Source organism: Condylura cristata, unplaced genomic scaffold (assembly GCF_000260355.1).
Source record: "Condylura cristata isolate star-nosed mole 26May11 unplaced genomic scaffold, ConCri1.0 scaffold00029, whole genome shotgun sequence".
NCBI classification, from domain to species: Eukaryota; Metazoa; Chordata; class Mammalia; order Eulipotyphla; family Talpidae; genus Condylura; species Condylura cristata.
The window spans coordinates 1,017,932-1,034,173 of record NW_004567130.1 but is presented as its reverse complement, the minus strand read 5'-3'; the positions used below and the strand labels follow the sequence as shown (position 1 = coordinate 1,034,173).

Genomic DNA, 16,242 nt, shown 5'->3' with positions numbered 1-16,242 from the left:
GCAAGACCACGCAGCCAGGAACCGGGCAGGGTGGGGGTGCCAGCCCAGGAGCACAAGGAATCCCTGAAGCAGGAGCTGCCAAAGGTCCTTCCTGTAGCCTGCAGGGGGCAGGCAAAGCCCTTCTGGCACCTTGTTTTGAACATCTCCCCTCCATAACTGCAGGCAAACAGTGCCTTAGTTCTGAGCCCCTGGTTTTTGCTCATTTGCCATGGCAGATCCAGGGAAGTAGTAACTACCTGGTTAGCCACCCTGGCACTGCGTCCAGTCTCACCCAGTAGGGATACTAGGCAGGTGGCCCACCCCCCGCAGGCTCTGAGCCCCAGGGCCTTCCCCATTCCACACCTGGCACTTTCTCCAAGGCCTCCATCTTCTGCAAATCATTCTCCTCTTCATCCTCCCCCTCCTCGGATGGGGTGAGTGGTTCCACACCTTTATAGCCACATAAATGGAAAGAAAAAAACAAAACGCGATTGTTCGGCACAGAAAGGATCCTAGGAGGCCCCTCTCCTTAGAGCCCAGGACCAGTGAGGCATGCAGATGTGCAAGACACATCTGTTACAGGTCACAGCGAGGTCATGGCTGCTAGCTGACCCTCCCTGGGACTGACCCAGGACCGACACTGTCAAGGTGCTGGCTGGCTCGCTGGCTGGTGGTGAGCTACTGGCCTTCGGGCCACCAGAACAGGCCTGCTGGGGAATCCCAGCCAACTACCAGCTGGAGAGCCTGCCTCTTTCTGCTGTAGCCCCTGGCCTGATGTGCTTGGGGCATTTTGCAAACCGACACAGACATTCAGAACTGTTTCAGCCACTGAGCGGCTCCCATGGCACCAAAGGGAGGCTGGTGCAGAGTCCCCAGGAAAGGAGGACACAGAGTGGTCAGAGGGTTACAGCCCTCCCAGAGGAGGCTCAGTTCCAGAAAGAGAGGCCCAGTTCTGTTAATTGTCATAAAAATGTAAATCAGAATGAGATGGTACATCCACCCCTCATTTATGGGACCCGCAAATGTACATGGCGGAGAACATCTGAGCTGGACAGTCACCAGGGTGGAGACATGGCCATTGGCAGGACCTCCCCAAACTGTGAATCAGCAGATCCATGTTTGTGACCTTACAGAAATACAGAGCGTACAGTGTTATCTTGTTTATCAAAAAATAGTGTGGAAAGGGGAGTGCCCAAGACTTAGGGAATAAAACATGCTGCATCTATATACTTAAAACCTATGAAGTGGGCTCTCCCTGGTGGCGCTGCAGGTTAAAGCACAGCACTGTGAAGTTCTATCCCCCGCCAGGGAGTGGACCCTCATGCCCTGGCAGACCTCTCCAGACCCACCCACTGCTCCCCTCAGCAGTGTACTTCATCAGTTGGCCTGTTCTGCCCCCAACTCTGTCTCTGGTGAATCCTCTCACCTGCCCCTGCACCTCTGGCCTGTGCCCCAGTTCTATAAACATAATAATTAAATCTTTAAAAAAAAAAAAACTACAAAGTTAGGAAGATCTAGGTTGTGTTGACATGAAAAATGTCATTCTCCAAGATATGTTGGAAGAGGACAAGTCACTATGTATTTATCTATTGACAGATCGACAGACATATATATCATACACATATATACTATACAGATCAGTTATGAATTTAGGAACTCTATGTATCTATATATTGCTACATAGAGATAATAACCTCTGCATAGAGAGATGATTACATAGATAAATAAAAGATATGGAGGGAGGGGAGTGGGAAGGGTGGACAGGAGGGAGGGGGGTGGGAGGGGTGGACGGCTTTAGGAAAAGACCTGGCAGGATATACACTAAACCATTTTAGTGGTTACCTTCAGAAATGGAAGTGGGCAGCAGGAGGTGAAGGATTGCCTATTCCCACTTGGTTGTATGCTCTCTGTGCACCTTTAAAAGAGTGTTTTCCAAGAATACCCGAGTGTTTTGTTTTTGCTTTTTTTCTTTTAAGTTTTAAGTGCTACTGCACGAAACAATTCCACTTTGTTCTTTCAAGATACAGTAATACATGCTGACCCATCAGAATGACACCTTGGGCACGCCACTGCTAGTGTGGACAAACCCCTTGTCACCAGCACCTATTTGTCTCCACTCATGTGGTTGTTACTGGCGCAGAGACAAGTTTTTATGCGAGGAGGGGCGGAAACAGAAGAATGAAGGGAGCCCGTCGGCCTGTGTGAGTCCTTTGAAGCAGCCCCGGTGAGGTCGCCCGGGCGCCTGCGGGACACAAGCGGAGGGTGCGTGACCACGCGGGACGCGGCTGGGTCGGAAGCCCAGCCCAGGGGACCCCGTCCCGGGCGAGGAGCGCCGGGAGTGCGGGCGCGCTCACCGATCTCCACTTCCACCTCCTCAGGCACCATCGTGCGGTAGAAGAAGAGCGTGGAGGCAGCCTCCTCCTCTGTGGCCTGGTTGAGGAAGTGCAGGATCAAGTCCTCTGCCTCGCCGTCATCGCGGTTCAGCAGCTCTTCGAAGAGCTGGGGGTCTGTGAGGCCGAAGGCGGTGTACACGCGGTCGCGCATCCACACCACCCGCAAGTCGTCCATGGCGCCGCGCAGGGCCCGCCGGCGGCGCGCGTCCTTGTCAACGGCGCCCCTAGCGACCAGCGCCCGGGCAACCGGCGCTGCTAGCGACAGCGGCGGTGGCCGCCTTGACCCGCGCCCGCCAGGACCACGGAGAGCGGCGGAGCCCGGGTGGGGTGGCAGCAAGCCGGGGCGAGGCTGCCCCCACGTGCGCCCACCCTGCTCTGACCGCGAGGCCCCGGGGCCAGCCTGTATCTGTTCCTGGGCGGCCACCTCCGAACCGCTGCCCCTGGTCGTTCTGACTCACAGGTGGCAGAGGTGGGGAGGCAGGCAGGTGTCTGACCATCAAAGAACTTCAGAAGACGTGAGCGACTGGGAAGACGGTTCCAAAAAGGGACAAGTGGCTTCTGGGCCCTGTGGAATCTGCAGGGAAGGGGCCTAGGGCTTGGGTCTAATAAAGCAAAACACCCATGTTTTAAAAATATAGACATATTTATTTTTCATTAGTAAAATAACGGTCAATACTGTCGGAAGATGCAAATTTGTCCTTTCATGCATGTTTTTCTAATTTGTCACTGTCATTTCCCCAAGAGTCCAGGGCCTGGGCTCCCAAGGCTGATCCTAAAAACCGGCCATTCTTGTTGGATTTTTCCCATCAAGGAACAAGTGGTTTCCGTTTGTCTTAAAATCCTAGACCAAGGCTCAGCATCAGTGGCTTCGCTGCTGGACACTTCCTCCACGCTGCCTTGCTCTCCTCATTTTGAAGGGAGACGTCTTAGCGCCTTCCTGGAGATACACCAGAGGGCATACAACAAGCCTGGCTTTGAATTGGTAATAAGTGTACTGGTTTTCAATTCAGACTGCAGAACAGCTGTAGGTATTTGTCTTCCAAAAATGAATCAGGCTCTAAAAGTATTTAATTCATAAACTTCCGAGAGTTACCTGCATTATAATCTATGTCTGCTGCAGGTGGGAGAGTGGGGCCAGAGTGATGGGATCTGCACCCTTCCCAGAGGTGAGGAGAGTGCATGTGGGGGTCATCAGTCTTTTCGAAGTCCTACCCACACTGCCAGGCCCCAGAGCCCCTGGCCCTCCAGGACACCTCCTTGACTGATCACAACTGTGTGGCCAGAGCCACACTCCTGGCCTGCACAGGATGAAATCAAATCCTCTCTCACTGAAGAAACCCCTTGGTTTCTAAAATTTTAATTTCAGGACTCTGTTAACACATGGGATGAAAACTGGGAAACGCAGCCATTGGTCTTTGGAAAGAAACAGATATTGAGCCTCAACTGGCGGTTCGCCTCTGGCCAATGAAGGGAATAAAAAGGACTCATGAGAAAGTTCTGCTAATTAATTTAAAATAAAGCAGAACAGGTGCTTTGGCACACTGGAACGAGTACATTATAAAGAAGAAATATTTCTCCTGGGGCTTATAAGACACCATCAAACTGTAGCATACTTCCACAAAGGCTAGGGAGTGCTAATAACTTTTGTATATAACTACATTTACATAACTATGTCATAGTCAACTTCGACATGGTCTGCTCTGGTCTACATCCTGGAAAGAAATCTTGACTAAGATGACAAGAAGCCCCATGATGACCAGTGGGGGCAGTCACGTTCCAACTGGTCGTCTGTCTCAGGTAGGTGCCCTGACATCTCGGGGCTCCCAGGCAATTCCCACATCATCACAACAGATTCTTGGAGCAAAGCAGTGGAAATGGCACAGGTGGGGACTCCAGCCTTGAGCGGAAAGTAGTGGGTAAAGCCTGGTTAAAAGGGGTACTTGGGCTTCCCCTTCATGCAATACGTTGCCCAACATGGTGGCACCTTTCTGAGCTTGAAAAGTAGAATTTCCAAGTCACAGCAGCATCATTTCATGTTTGCTATTTTAGCATGAGGAACAGACACCAGAAACCCAAAGGGGTTCTGGGTGCCATCTCACAAAGGAACAGCTTGGGATTCTGGCCACAATGGGAAAGGTCTGATGCTCTAGTCACAATCTCTGGGATCATGCCTCTTACTCAGCAAACACGTTTTGACATCACCTTGAAACACGGGCTGAGCTTCAGTGCCCAGGGCGGGGAAGGCCCAGCCCTCCACCAGCAGTCAGGGAAGGGAGCTGGTCAAGTGGGCCTGTTCATGTGTCTTTATCAAGATAGTAAGTGAAAATACTATAGATTTCTTTTTGAAAATAATTATCTAAAATCGATTAAGATAAAATATGGAAAATAAACATAATTTACAAGAACACAGACCAAAGTGTCCAATAAGACTGCCTAAAGTTCATCCAAACTAAAAGGCCAAGTGAACACATGAATTTAAGCAGATTATAAATTAATGACTTAGTAAGAATTAGTTCGACTGATCTAGTGTTTGAAAGTTTAAATTAAATGCCTTTGTCAACCAGACCTGTATTTAGAATTAGTCTGAGAGTAAAAAATTATACTATTCTCAAGGATAGGTGCAATCTCTTCATGGTAAAATAGCTTAATTTATATTTCCTTATAAAAATATACAAAATACTACTATTTTTTAACTTTTCCTTCAGTGAGTTAAAAAAAAAAAACCCTCTACATCAGTAACATTGGTCACATGGGTCATAAGTTCAAAATGAATCCATACCATCTCACCCACAGTCACGCTGGGTGTGAAGGCCAAGCACTCAGCCTAGCTTTTCAGACACACAGTTATCACAACTGGCTTTATGTCAGCATAACAGAGTATGAGTCTTTAAAAAAACAGATCAGTGGGATAATCATTTGCTGAGTATCATTTTGTCCCATTTTCCCCAATTATTAAAACAAAGCTGTAGAAAGTTCTCTACTTGCAATTCTAGTAGCTTGTGATAAAAATACAGTTGCAAACTTTCAATAAAGCAGATGATCTGTGAATCTCCTGATTACTAAAATTCAATTTTTCAAAAAACTAAACCAGCTGTTGGAAAATATCTTCTGACAACTTAAGTGACAGAATAACGTTTTTTTTCTTTAATAAAGTGAGAAGGAATCGGGTACCTAAGATCATTTCTGATGAGCCTTTCAAACTTGGCTTCTCTCCACGACGCCTGTATTTTTTAAAAACATTTTTAACATAACCTTTGGGATCAACTTATAATTGCTCATCATAAAAACTGAAATTTATATATCTGAAATTGACAAACTTTACAAAATATTTAACAAGAGGAAGAGGTATATCTTACAGAATTATTTGGCTATATCATAAGGCAATCAATGAAGACAGAATTTTTCCAATCATAAATCTGACATAGTGAAATTCTAGAACATGATAATTCTCCACAAATCTGAGAGCTTGTTGGTTCCAGCAATATGCTCATGCCATGTCATCACCACTGAGCTTTGATGAAAGCAGACTGAATGAGAAAGGAACAAACTTGGTGCCTGCACCAACATAGAATTTGTTCTGAAACTCTACCCTAAAAAAAAAAAAAAAAAAAACATATTAAAACATTTCTTTTATTTCTTAAAATAACATTTCAACATTGTAAGAATGAGATAAGAAAAGACACTCCCATCTAAGGTTGCTTCACTCCATGCATGCTTTTGGTGCAAATATTTTTGCTGCTATAAAATCCAAACACACAATCTCAGGTGCCTTCTAAATGTGCAACAGACACACCAGTACACACCACCTCACACTCTATAGACACCCATACAAGCTGGGAATCTCCTACTCCAGTCAGTGGACACACAGACAAGTGACCTGATACACACTATGAAACACTAAGAAACATGTAAGGAGTACTCTTCATCGTACAGTAAGATGAAGCAACTGCCAGACCCAGAATGAATGGAACACCTAAATACACAGTTACTCAGCAGCACGCACTCGTTATCACTACTCAGTAACAAGAGTTCATCTACAAAACACAATCTTAACTCCGAGGAGCTTAATTCAGAACCCAGCATCAAGAAGGGACAAACCAGCCCCCATCAGCACAAATTTGCAGGTTCTGTCATATATATTTGGGAGCAGCAGTCTGGCTCTCCATATAGGCTTTTGTGCAAACATTCCCCAGAAATTGCAGACTCACCAATGGAGACGGATGGCATGAAGAAATGCAGAAAGCCCTTCCATGATCAAAAGGATGAAAATTGTCAGAACTGCAAAGAGCGCGATGACGGGAAGCAGTAGCAGGACCCCGTAGGTGGTGTCCACGCGGAGGCCCACCCGCATCAGCATGGCCCACAGGACGTCGGACAGCTCTGCAAGGGAAGCAACGGGCAGACAACCCGCTGGCACTCAGCGAGTCACGTCACTGTGCTGGCTGCACAGGGCTGCCCGCTACCCATCCTGGACTTAGCCCATAAAACAGCCTGAGGCCTCCTTAATACAGGTGCGTGGCTGTGCAGCCTGGCAGCTCTGCCACTGTCTCCCCATGAGGGGCACCTGCATGCCTGCCTCCTGGGGGCTAGCCCAGGCCACCTGCGCTGGCTATATCCACACGAAGCTGGGCTGGCAGCCAGAAGCGGGCTTCCCACACTAGCCAGCTGATGGCTTGACCTGTTCGCACTGATCCTCCTGGGCGTCAGACTGCTCTTCTGCAAAATCAGCATCAGACTATAGTTCCTGCCAGCTGTGCAACTGCAGACTTTGGCTAAGCTCGCTAGATGTTGAGGCAACTAACACCAAACAGAAACAGAAGCCAAACGCTCATCTGGTGGTTTGCATGCACAGGCGAAGGTGGGAGAACTGTGCACAGAGGGGTCGCCATGTGGTCCTTCACAGCAGGAGGGGGAGAGGACCTCCAGGTACGTCAACGGTTTTCATCAAAATATTAAAAATTCTTCTACTACCAGTTATAGATGCACAGGGGACTTTTTAAAAACACAGCAAATCTATTTCTAGCGCATTAGACACACGGAATATTCGCTCTTTTGTACTGTCATGGAGGACATCGATGGAGGTCTCTCCCGCACGGCCAACATGGGCAGATGAATGGGAGCCAGCTCCTCTCTGTTCTTAGCAACTGTCCCATCTTCTCTGGTAGGGTCAGTGCCCAGCACCGTGTCCCTGCACCTTCAGTGCCCAAACACCGCCCAGCACTCAGCAGCCCGGGACAGGGCATCCGCAGCAGGTGCGTCCTCACTTTGCAGCATCACCTGGCATGAGGCCTGGGCAGCAGCACCTATAGAAGTTCTTCTGGAACTCCAGACACAGAAAAGCCGTCCACAGCCAGGGTGTCCACTCTGCTTCCTCTGCCATGTGCTCACTATGCAGGCCATTTCTGCTTCCTTGTCCCCTGTGCATTGCCACCCGCGCTATGTATGCTTGGGTGAGGGCACAGAGGCCCGCGGCCACAGCCTCAGAGAGAGGTGTCTAGCACTGGGCATGCAGCCATGCACATCCTCACAGCTACTAACTAGCCACAGTGATTGAGATCTGAACTGTTTCCAGGGGCCTTGCCATGACACCTGAAATATGAACACGAGTAGAACTTGACAGGGTAGGAGTGGGAGGGAGAAAGAGGTTGCCTAAAATCAGTACTATGTACCAGTTCCGCTGCTGGACTTGCTTGACAGATACCCATACTTGGCGAGGCAGGAATGACTGAAACAGTAAGGGTAAAGACAAAAATGGCCACGGGGACAGTGGCTAGTCTCCTGTTCTAAGCTCCTGTCTTAGTCATCTCACAGCACCACTAGGCCAAAAGAAACACCAAAAGAGAAGTCCAAAGAACCTATCCCGTTACTCTTCCATGCAACATCTGAAAGGTGGGGTAGTTTCTACCTAGAAAACTTAGAAGTGTCCCATGGTGCCCCCAGGGTTCGCCATGCATTGCCTACAGGGTGTCCAGGCACTGGGTTTAAGAACTGCAGGTCTAAGCCAGAACTTACGTGCATGAGCCAGGCTGAGGGCCCAGAGGCGCAGGTATGAAGCAGTGTTGGAGATGCAGCCCAGGCAGTACTCAATGGAGTGAATGACTTGGGTCATCAGTATTTCTCCAAAGTTGAACTAAGAGAGATAACACAGCAGATGTCGGTCCCTGCATTATCTGCACCCAACATGCTCTGGCATGTTAGTAGGAACAGGCTGGAGCATGGGACCCTGCAGATCTGAGTTCTGCTCACAGCGCTGAGACCCCATTCCCCTCACCTCCACAAACTGGAGGCCTCAGTTCTTCAGAGGTAGGCTGGAGGGCCACCGTCACTCCACCTGCCCCTAGATCCCTGAGCTGGTAGCCTGACTACAGGTCACCCCAATGTGAAAAAAAGCACCAGGTACCAGCCAAAGGCTAGACAGCTACTCAGCAATGTGGGGGGGTTGACAGACACACATGTTGATGAGACACGTGGGAAAATCACAGGCAGGCCCTGACAGTGAAAGGCATCTTACCTTACGGCTTGTTTGCTGGGCCTGGGGGCTCATAGGGCTTTTCTGTGGCCACAGTCAACACTGTTATATTATCGTTATATTCAGAGTTTTCTACAACCATTTGTGTTTAAGACTTTCCCAGTCCCCTATTTAGAACAAGGAGAGTGAGAAATGCGATTGCTTCTCACTGCCTTTCATAACTAGTGAGCAAAGAACATAACATGTAACGAGAAGAGGTGGAATAGTGTTGGTACTGCTACTCTGTTCAGACGGGCTGACGGCTGTGCGTGGGGACCAGGGCTAGCTGTCTCCAGCCCGCTCCAGGAGAACACGGGCCCAAACGGAGGCAGAGGAGCAAGTAAGTCACTAGCCCAAAGGTGCCTCCTGACAACAAAGAACAAAGTCACAGGATTTTTTTGGGCATCTTTCCTGATACGTGAGATCTTATGGAGCTCATATAGGTTTCTGCATGTCTCCAGGCAGGAATTTTTCCTTGCAGAAATGTTCTAGAAGAATACACATTCTGGATCTGCTGAAGGCTCAGGGAAAGCTCCTGATTACAGGCCAACCAGACAGCTTCTGTATTCTTTACATCCCAATTCAATGCAACAGCCAATGCTTGAGGGTCTTTCCTGGTAACCACTTCCAAGCTTGGACCAGCCAGACTGAACTCTAGATCATGCAGAATTCTCCTCAGGGCAGTGAGGATCTGGCTCTCAGTGCAACATCCTGGGCGCTATTCGCTCCCAACAGCACAATCATCTTGTTACTGAAGCAGCTTTGACAAGACAGTGCCCTTCCCCAAAGCCTGGCAGAAGAGCCCCAGGCGCTGCCTGGACAGATGGGCTTCCTCCCCTGAGCAGTCATCCAGGGACAGTGCCAGGCCTGACGCAGCTGCTGAGCCAGGTGTGCACACAGAATGGAAAAGGTTACCTCTTCGCACGTGACCTCCCTACATCCATCTTCCACCTGGTTGTTTCCCTCCTCGATGTCTTGGCTGCCCAGCAAGGAAACTTCTTCCTCACTGTCTTTCCTCACAAGCGTGTAGCCACTCTGAAAGCCAAAAGAACAGGAGTTAGTGCCCCGGCATCTCGAGGTTGTGACAAAACCAAACTCATAGCCACTACTGCACTACTGTCTCTCTAAACGAGTCAGCTCCTGGACCAAAAAAAAAGATCATTAAGGGAAAATGAGCATTTTATACCCATGAAGTTGGCTATTTAATATAACAGTGCTGGTGAGGGTGTGGACTAGACCCTGTGTGAAATGCTGTGGCTATGGAGACCACAAGCCCTTGCTCTCAGTGGTCAGGGTAAATGTCCAGGTGACCTGGCGACTCTGTTCTGAGGGCAGGCACACCTCGCAGAGCACATCACAGCAGCATCGCTGCAAGGGTACAGATTTGGCCTTGAGAGGGAGGAGGATCTGGCACTGCCATGATGCATACGAGCCTGCAATGCCGGGCTTAGCAAGACCAGGTAGCCATGAAGGAAAAGCGCTGCCAGGCCCCTCTCCTTGAGGTTCCCAGGGCAGTCAAACCCCTACAAGAGAAAGTGGGATGGGAGGTAGGGGCTGTGGAGTGGGCAGGACCAGTTTTCAGATGTGATGGCCAGGGTGGTAGCACAGAGGAAACACAGGGCACCCCGACCCAATCCCTGAAAAGTTATGCTAACTATTTGTCACCAAAGGTTAAAAAAATAAAAAACTAGACACACAGGGAAATAATCTAGAATGAAATTGAACAAAACTGTGACACTGGTCATAGCTGGGTGGGAGAGTTTCAGAGAACGTTTTCTGTATTTTCCACACTTCTGATAATTGATTTCTATTATTTAAGTTAAAAAAATTAAAATAGAAAGTCCAGAGGCAAGAGTGGGGGAAGGGGGAGGTTTCTGGCTTCGACAAGCTGTTCCGGAGGGCAGCCTAGACATGCAGGCCTGAGGTGGACACCTGCAGACGGCAGCTCAGGTGCCGTTGAGGGAGCGCAGACCCTCCAGCCAGAGCTGGGCTCTAAAGCTCTTTTCGGTGCCCACCCCCATTGCCACTGCAGACAGACCAGGCTCCAAACACACACCCAGACTCACCCTGCTGACCCCGAAGCAGCTGCGCCCGTTGTGCAGCCACAGGAGGAAGAGTGGTTTTCCCAAGAAGAGGACGGGGACAGACAGGGCAGTGACAGCCAGCAGCAGCCTCTGCACATGTTCCTGCGGAGCAGAGGGCGTGAGTGGGATGCGGGGCCCGGCCCAGGTGCTGCTGGCCGGCTGCAAGGGCCGAGCGCGCGGGCAGGCCTCTCGAGGAGGAGCGCGTGCTGGGCACCGGCCCAGTGGTGTCTGCCAGGAGCCTGCCCCCTGCCCGAACTCCTGAATTCTAGAACCAACAAGCACTAGCAGAAGAGCAGTGAATACTCTGCTGTTTAGACCAGCAAGAGATTTGTAGGAAAATACTAACTACATTCAAACTCAAGTCAGCCATTTTCTGAAAACGCTCTTAAACGGGAAGACATGAACTGGGCCATACATGGTTTTATGTTCTTGGTCGTGTCTTTCTGCTCTGACTACTCGAGAAGTATGAGCGTGGAGCAGTGGGCGTTCCTCCACACTGAAAAACAGTGAAGCAACATCCAGAACACAGCCAAAAATGTTTTATTAAAAAGGAGCGAGACTTTCAGTTATTTAGACCTAATTCAAGGTGGCAACGACAGGTTGATGACAATGCTGTCAGCACAAACGCCACACAACTCCATGAGCCAATGTGAGCTCAATGAGAACTCAAGTATCTAAATCAAAAAGCCTAATTCAAGAGCAGAAAGATGATCTACCTGCCCTCTGTAAAGACCGCTGGTTTCACTGGCTGGGAACAAAAACATGTTAATAAACTCAATCAGAATGCTGGGAGCGACTCTGGAGGTTTCTGCCGAGTAGACCAGCCACTTGTAGACAATCATAAATATAAGGTAGCCGAAGATGCAAAGCATGAAGAGCAGCTCTGGGATGGAAACCAAATAAATATTGAACTTCTTCCTGAAGTGCCTAGAAAATTGAAAAAAATGGTTTTAATCTGTGGATCCACAAGATCAGACTAAGATAACAAGGATGAATCCATTCTAAATCCCTGTGTGGGGCTGCCGGCAGGCTCTGTTCTCACGACGCCCTGACCAATGATCCAGACTCAGCCCAGAGAGGAGCTGGGGCAATGAAGGGGGCCAGTTTCTCACTGCACAAATGCTGAAGCTCTAATAAACAAAATGCCTTGTAATTTATAAAATTTAAAAAGGACATGACAAAGTCCATTTCTGTCATTAATGTGACATGTTGTTTGTTTCCCTCACTTGAATTTAAGTTCCATGAGGTAGAAAGCTTGTTCCGTCCCCACCGTTCAGTCCTCAGGGTCAGAATAGCCTGGCGCATACCATGTGCTCAATAGGTATTTGGTGGATGGATGAATCACTCAAGATGCAAAGACACGGCATCATCAGAACTGAGTCACCCCCACAAGACCCCACTGTGCTGGCTCCCCCACTGTGACCAGTCTTCCATCAAGGAGCAAAGTTTAAGAAATATCAGACTCAGCCTCTAAATACTCCTAAAAAGAACCTGTACTTACAAGTGGTTAAATATTCCCAGAGTGACGCCAAAAGTCATGTGAATAATTCCTAAAATCACAGACATTTTCATTTTGAAAGAATTTAGAAAAGTGAGGCGGTTTGTGGCCAAGTTCCAAATCTAAAAAAAACAACAGAACAAAAAAAAAAAAAAAAGAAAAGAAATTTGTGACATCCTTCAACTGTCTTAGGGTAAAGAGGTGACACTCCAGAAAGCACTGATCCCAAACTGAAAGACAGGTTCAAGTATAAGTATAACAGAAAGCAGGTGGGCAGACTGTGTGACACCTTCGCCCAGGCCCACTGGCTATACCAGAGCCTTCACACACATACACACCCCCACCCTTGCTCCCCCAAACCCTCGGTGACTATCAAAGACAGGTACAATGAGTGACATCAAGAGCAATAACATATGTTTCCTAAGTAACATGAGGAGGAGCAGGAGAGACAGTGGGTTGGGGGGACAGAGCACTTTGAAGGGCAAGGCTTCCTCTGCTGGAGTCTGAGAATTGGCAGGGCCCCAGAAGAGAGGTGGGAAGGTGCACTTACCGGGTCAATCCCCAGAGGATAGGGGCCTTGGAAGACTCCGGGGATGCTGGGGTCCAGTTGCAGGACCCTGTTGTGCCTGACCACACTGTCGCTGCAAGGGAAGTGGGAGCAGCTCAGAGCAGACAGGCGGGCAGGCAGGCGAGGCCTGACCCAGGCAGCAGGGGAGGCAGCACTTACTTCCAGAGCACCATCTTTTCCCGCTCCCCTGGGGCATGGCTGGAGCTGTACATGGCAGACACGTTCCATCCTGAGCCGAAAAGGTTGACCGACTTAGAAAAGCAGTCGTTGTATATGAGGCCAGTGTACACGGAGAAGAGCCCCATCAGCAGGAGGATATAGCGGCCATTGAAGAACATCCGCATGATCTGGGAAAGGAGAAGCAGTGAGCACCTGGAGCTCCTGGGAATGTGCTGATGGATAGGGTCCCGGTGTGACCTGTTGCCCCCCTTGCGGCCCTCAAACACAACCTGATGGGACCTCCCTGACATACAGGACAACACGCCCACACTTCTCACACTCAGCTAGGGAGACAGTGGTAGCTGGAGCTGCCACTCAAAACCTGCCTCTGCCTTTCAGCCAAACAGGAGACACTCATGCCAGACAGGGAGCTGGGGTATGCGCTCACCTCTTGGGACTGGTTCAGGCTGGGGTGGTTTTCATTCAACACCAACAAGAGGGCAAAGAGGAACATCACAAAGCCATGTCCGAAGTCTCCAAACATCACAGCAAACAAGAAGGGGAACGTGATGATGGTGAAGAGCGCTGCAGGAAGGCATGAGGTAGCTTAGGCTGGGAAGGCAGGACGCCTGGTCAATCCAGACACAACATCGCTCGCAGCCCCAACTTTCCCCAGAATTCCCAGATAGAACCAGGTTACTCTGACACTTGTCAGCCAGTAAGACGACAAGACAGCAGTGGCAAGCCTGTCATCACGAGAGACATTTCAGGCATGTTCTGACGTGGAGACAGAGCAGCAGCCAGGTAAAGCCCAAGGATACACAGGAGCAGAGCCCACCTGGGTTGACCTCACGGTAGCTCCCCACACCGTAGGCATCCACGATGTTCTGGAATCCCTCAGTGAACTTGTTAGTGCGAATCAGCGTTGGGGGTGTTTCTTTCGTCGGGATGGTGTTCATAAATGAGGGGATCGTAGCACCACTCTCTCGCTTTCATATTAAAATAAAGAGAAAGGAAGAGAAACATGATTGTCCAAGGACTCTTTTTTTTTTTTTTTAAGATTTACTTACTTATGCATATAAGAACTGGGGTACAGACCAGAGGCGTGGGGGAGATGAGAAGATTCACTAAAGACAGAGTGGGGAGCAGAACAGGCAGATCAACAAAGTACACTGCTGAGGGGAGTAGCAGGCGGGTCAGGAGAGGTCTGCCACGCCATGTGAGTCACCTCCAGGGCCGGGGATCAAACAAACGTGTGCTGCAGTGGTTGCAGACAGCTCATAGTGCTGCGCTTTAACCCCTTGCGCCCCCAGGACTCTTAATAAGCACCAGCTCCGGGCTATGCGAGGGGCGCTAGCAGTTGGTGCAGGGCTCAAACCCACCTTCTGATTTCAGAAGGCCCCTGGTGATATTAACATGCTCACCTAGAAAGCTCCTATAATACCTGGCGCATTTATGCCACTTCTACTGTACTATTTCCGTGAGTTATCTTGAATATATATTCATACACCCAATTACGGATTACATGTAACACAGTATTTCCTGAGTGTGTAAAACATATTCCAGAAAACTAATTTCATTTCAAAGTGTTCAAAAGAATACAGAGGTCAAATCCCACATAAAGTTACCACCCCCCTTGCCAGCTCCTGGATGACATGTCCACACCGCAGTCAGCATGCAGATTACTATTCCAAAATGAGTTGAACAAACGTGAAAATAATATCTGGCAGAAAAAAGCACCATAAATGAGAAAAAGAGTCAGAAACCAGATAACAGAAGACAACAAGGAATTAAAAAGAAAAGAAAATCTTTACTTCAGAAATAAAATTGAACTAGAACACAAAAGTGAACAAAAAATTCCTAGTAAAAGAAAGTGAAAAGAGAAGAAATTTTTACATTTCAGGAAGTGAAGGAAGACAAAAAGCATTAAGAAAAAATTATTGAAATAAGCAGAGAACGTTCACCTTAACGGTTAATATTCAGCATGAAGAAAGTCAGAACAAGGAAACAGAAAAAAACACATTTTGGGTGTTCAGAAATTTTCTAAAATACAAACACCACTACTACATATTAAAAGAATACATAGTATATCTGAGAATACCAACCCAAAATGGCCAGTAAAATTATAATTCTTTAAGAGAAAGAAGTTTTTGAGCTCTCAAGTGCAAAAAATAGCATGATTTACATGAAAAAGAATATGAGATCAGTGACAGGCTCTTAGCAACACTATATGAAAACAAAATGGCCCCAACACATAAAAACAAACAAAAAAACATGTTCCAAGGATTTTATTTCTAGAAAAACTAACATCTGACCACAGAGGCAAGACTATCCAGGCACCTGCACGGGAGAGCTCATGGCCTCCTGCTACACAAGACCAGCTGAGAACGCTGGAGAGACCACCCGCCCCTTCCACCAGACCAGAGACAGCATGGAGTCGTCTGGGGGACTCCAAGTCAAACTCAGTGTCACAGGCAGCAAAAGTGGCATTCGAGACACAAACCAGCCCAACAGGTCAATGGGCCCTAATGGGGCAACTAGCTGGTTTCACCAACACTATGGACCAATTAATTGGTTGGTTATAACTATAAAAGAACATGAAAATTCCTGGGAAAAATGCAAAGCCATGGGGGCCTCCCTGGTGGTTACAGGGGTTATAGTCTCAGAGCAATCAAGCTATCGCCAGATACTGCAGCCTGAGTTCAATCCCTGGACAGGGAAGTGACCCACATGGCACAGCAGACCTCTTCTGTGTCCCCGCTGCTCCCCTCAGCAGTGGATTTCAGACCTGTCTGCTCTGTTCCCCACTCTCTCTCTCTCACCCCCTGCACCTTTAGCCTACACCCCAGTTCTTGGATGCATAAATAAATAAATCTTTTTTAAAAATAAAGAAAAAGCAGGAGACTTCTGGAAGATGGCGGCAGAGTAAAGACGCCGAGATCACTGCGTCCAAGCCTGCATAGGAATTGAGGACTGAAAACGGACTATAGACTCACTTACTACAAGTTTTAACCCAAACGAAAACACCCTGGACTCACTAGAAGGTAGATAAC

General features: G+C 48.5%; 2 protein-coding genes across 3 annotated transcripts in view; both read right to left on the bottom strand.

The window, feature by feature from the left end:
• DNAH10 (dynein, axonemal, heavy chain 10) overlaps positions 1-2,379 on the bottom strand; it is a 119,983-nt gene extending 117,604 nt beyond the window's left edge. Inside the window, exons 1-2 of the mRNA XM_004690628.2 lie at positions 2,334-2,379; positions 343-429 (exon numbers count right to left, since the gene is read on the bottom strand). Of these exons, the coding sequence (XP_004690685.2) occupies positions 343-429; positions 2,334-2,364 (118 nt within the window). The 5' untranslated portion in view covers positions 2,365-2,379. The remainder of the gene's footprint in view (positions 1-342; positions 430-2,333) is intronic.
• Positions 2,380-3,015: 636 nt separating this feature from the next.
• Positions 3,016-16,242, bottom strand: part of ATP6V0A2 (ATPase, H+ transporting, lysosomal V0 subunit a2) — a 43,004-nt gene continuing 29,777 nt past the window's right edge. Inside the window, exons 9-19 of one of the 2 annotated variants that reach the window (XM_012731122.1) lie at positions 14,028-14,178; positions 13,638-13,774; positions 13,190-13,377; positions 13,013-13,103; positions 12,466-12,584; positions 11,681-11,891; positions 10,947-11,066; positions 9,796-9,915; positions 8,385-8,502; positions 6,581-6,752; positions 3,016-5,962 (exon numbers count right to left, since the gene is read on the bottom strand). In XM_012731122.1, the coding sequence (XP_012586576.1) occupies positions 5,860-5,962; positions 6,581-6,752; positions 8,385-8,502; positions 9,796-9,915; positions 10,947-11,066; positions 11,681-11,891; positions 12,466-12,584; positions 13,013-13,103; positions 13,190-13,377; positions 13,638-13,774; positions 14,028-14,178 (1,530 nt within the window). In that variant the 3' untranslated portion in view covers positions 3,016-5,859. The remainder of the gene's footprint in view (positions 5,963-6,580; positions 6,753-8,384; positions 8,503-9,795; positions 9,916-10,946; positions 11,067-11,680; positions 11,892-12,465; positions 12,585-13,012; positions 13,104-13,189; positions 13,378-13,637; positions 13,775-14,027; positions 14,179-16,242) is intronic. The other variant, XM_004690824.2, reaches the window with a different exon arrangement.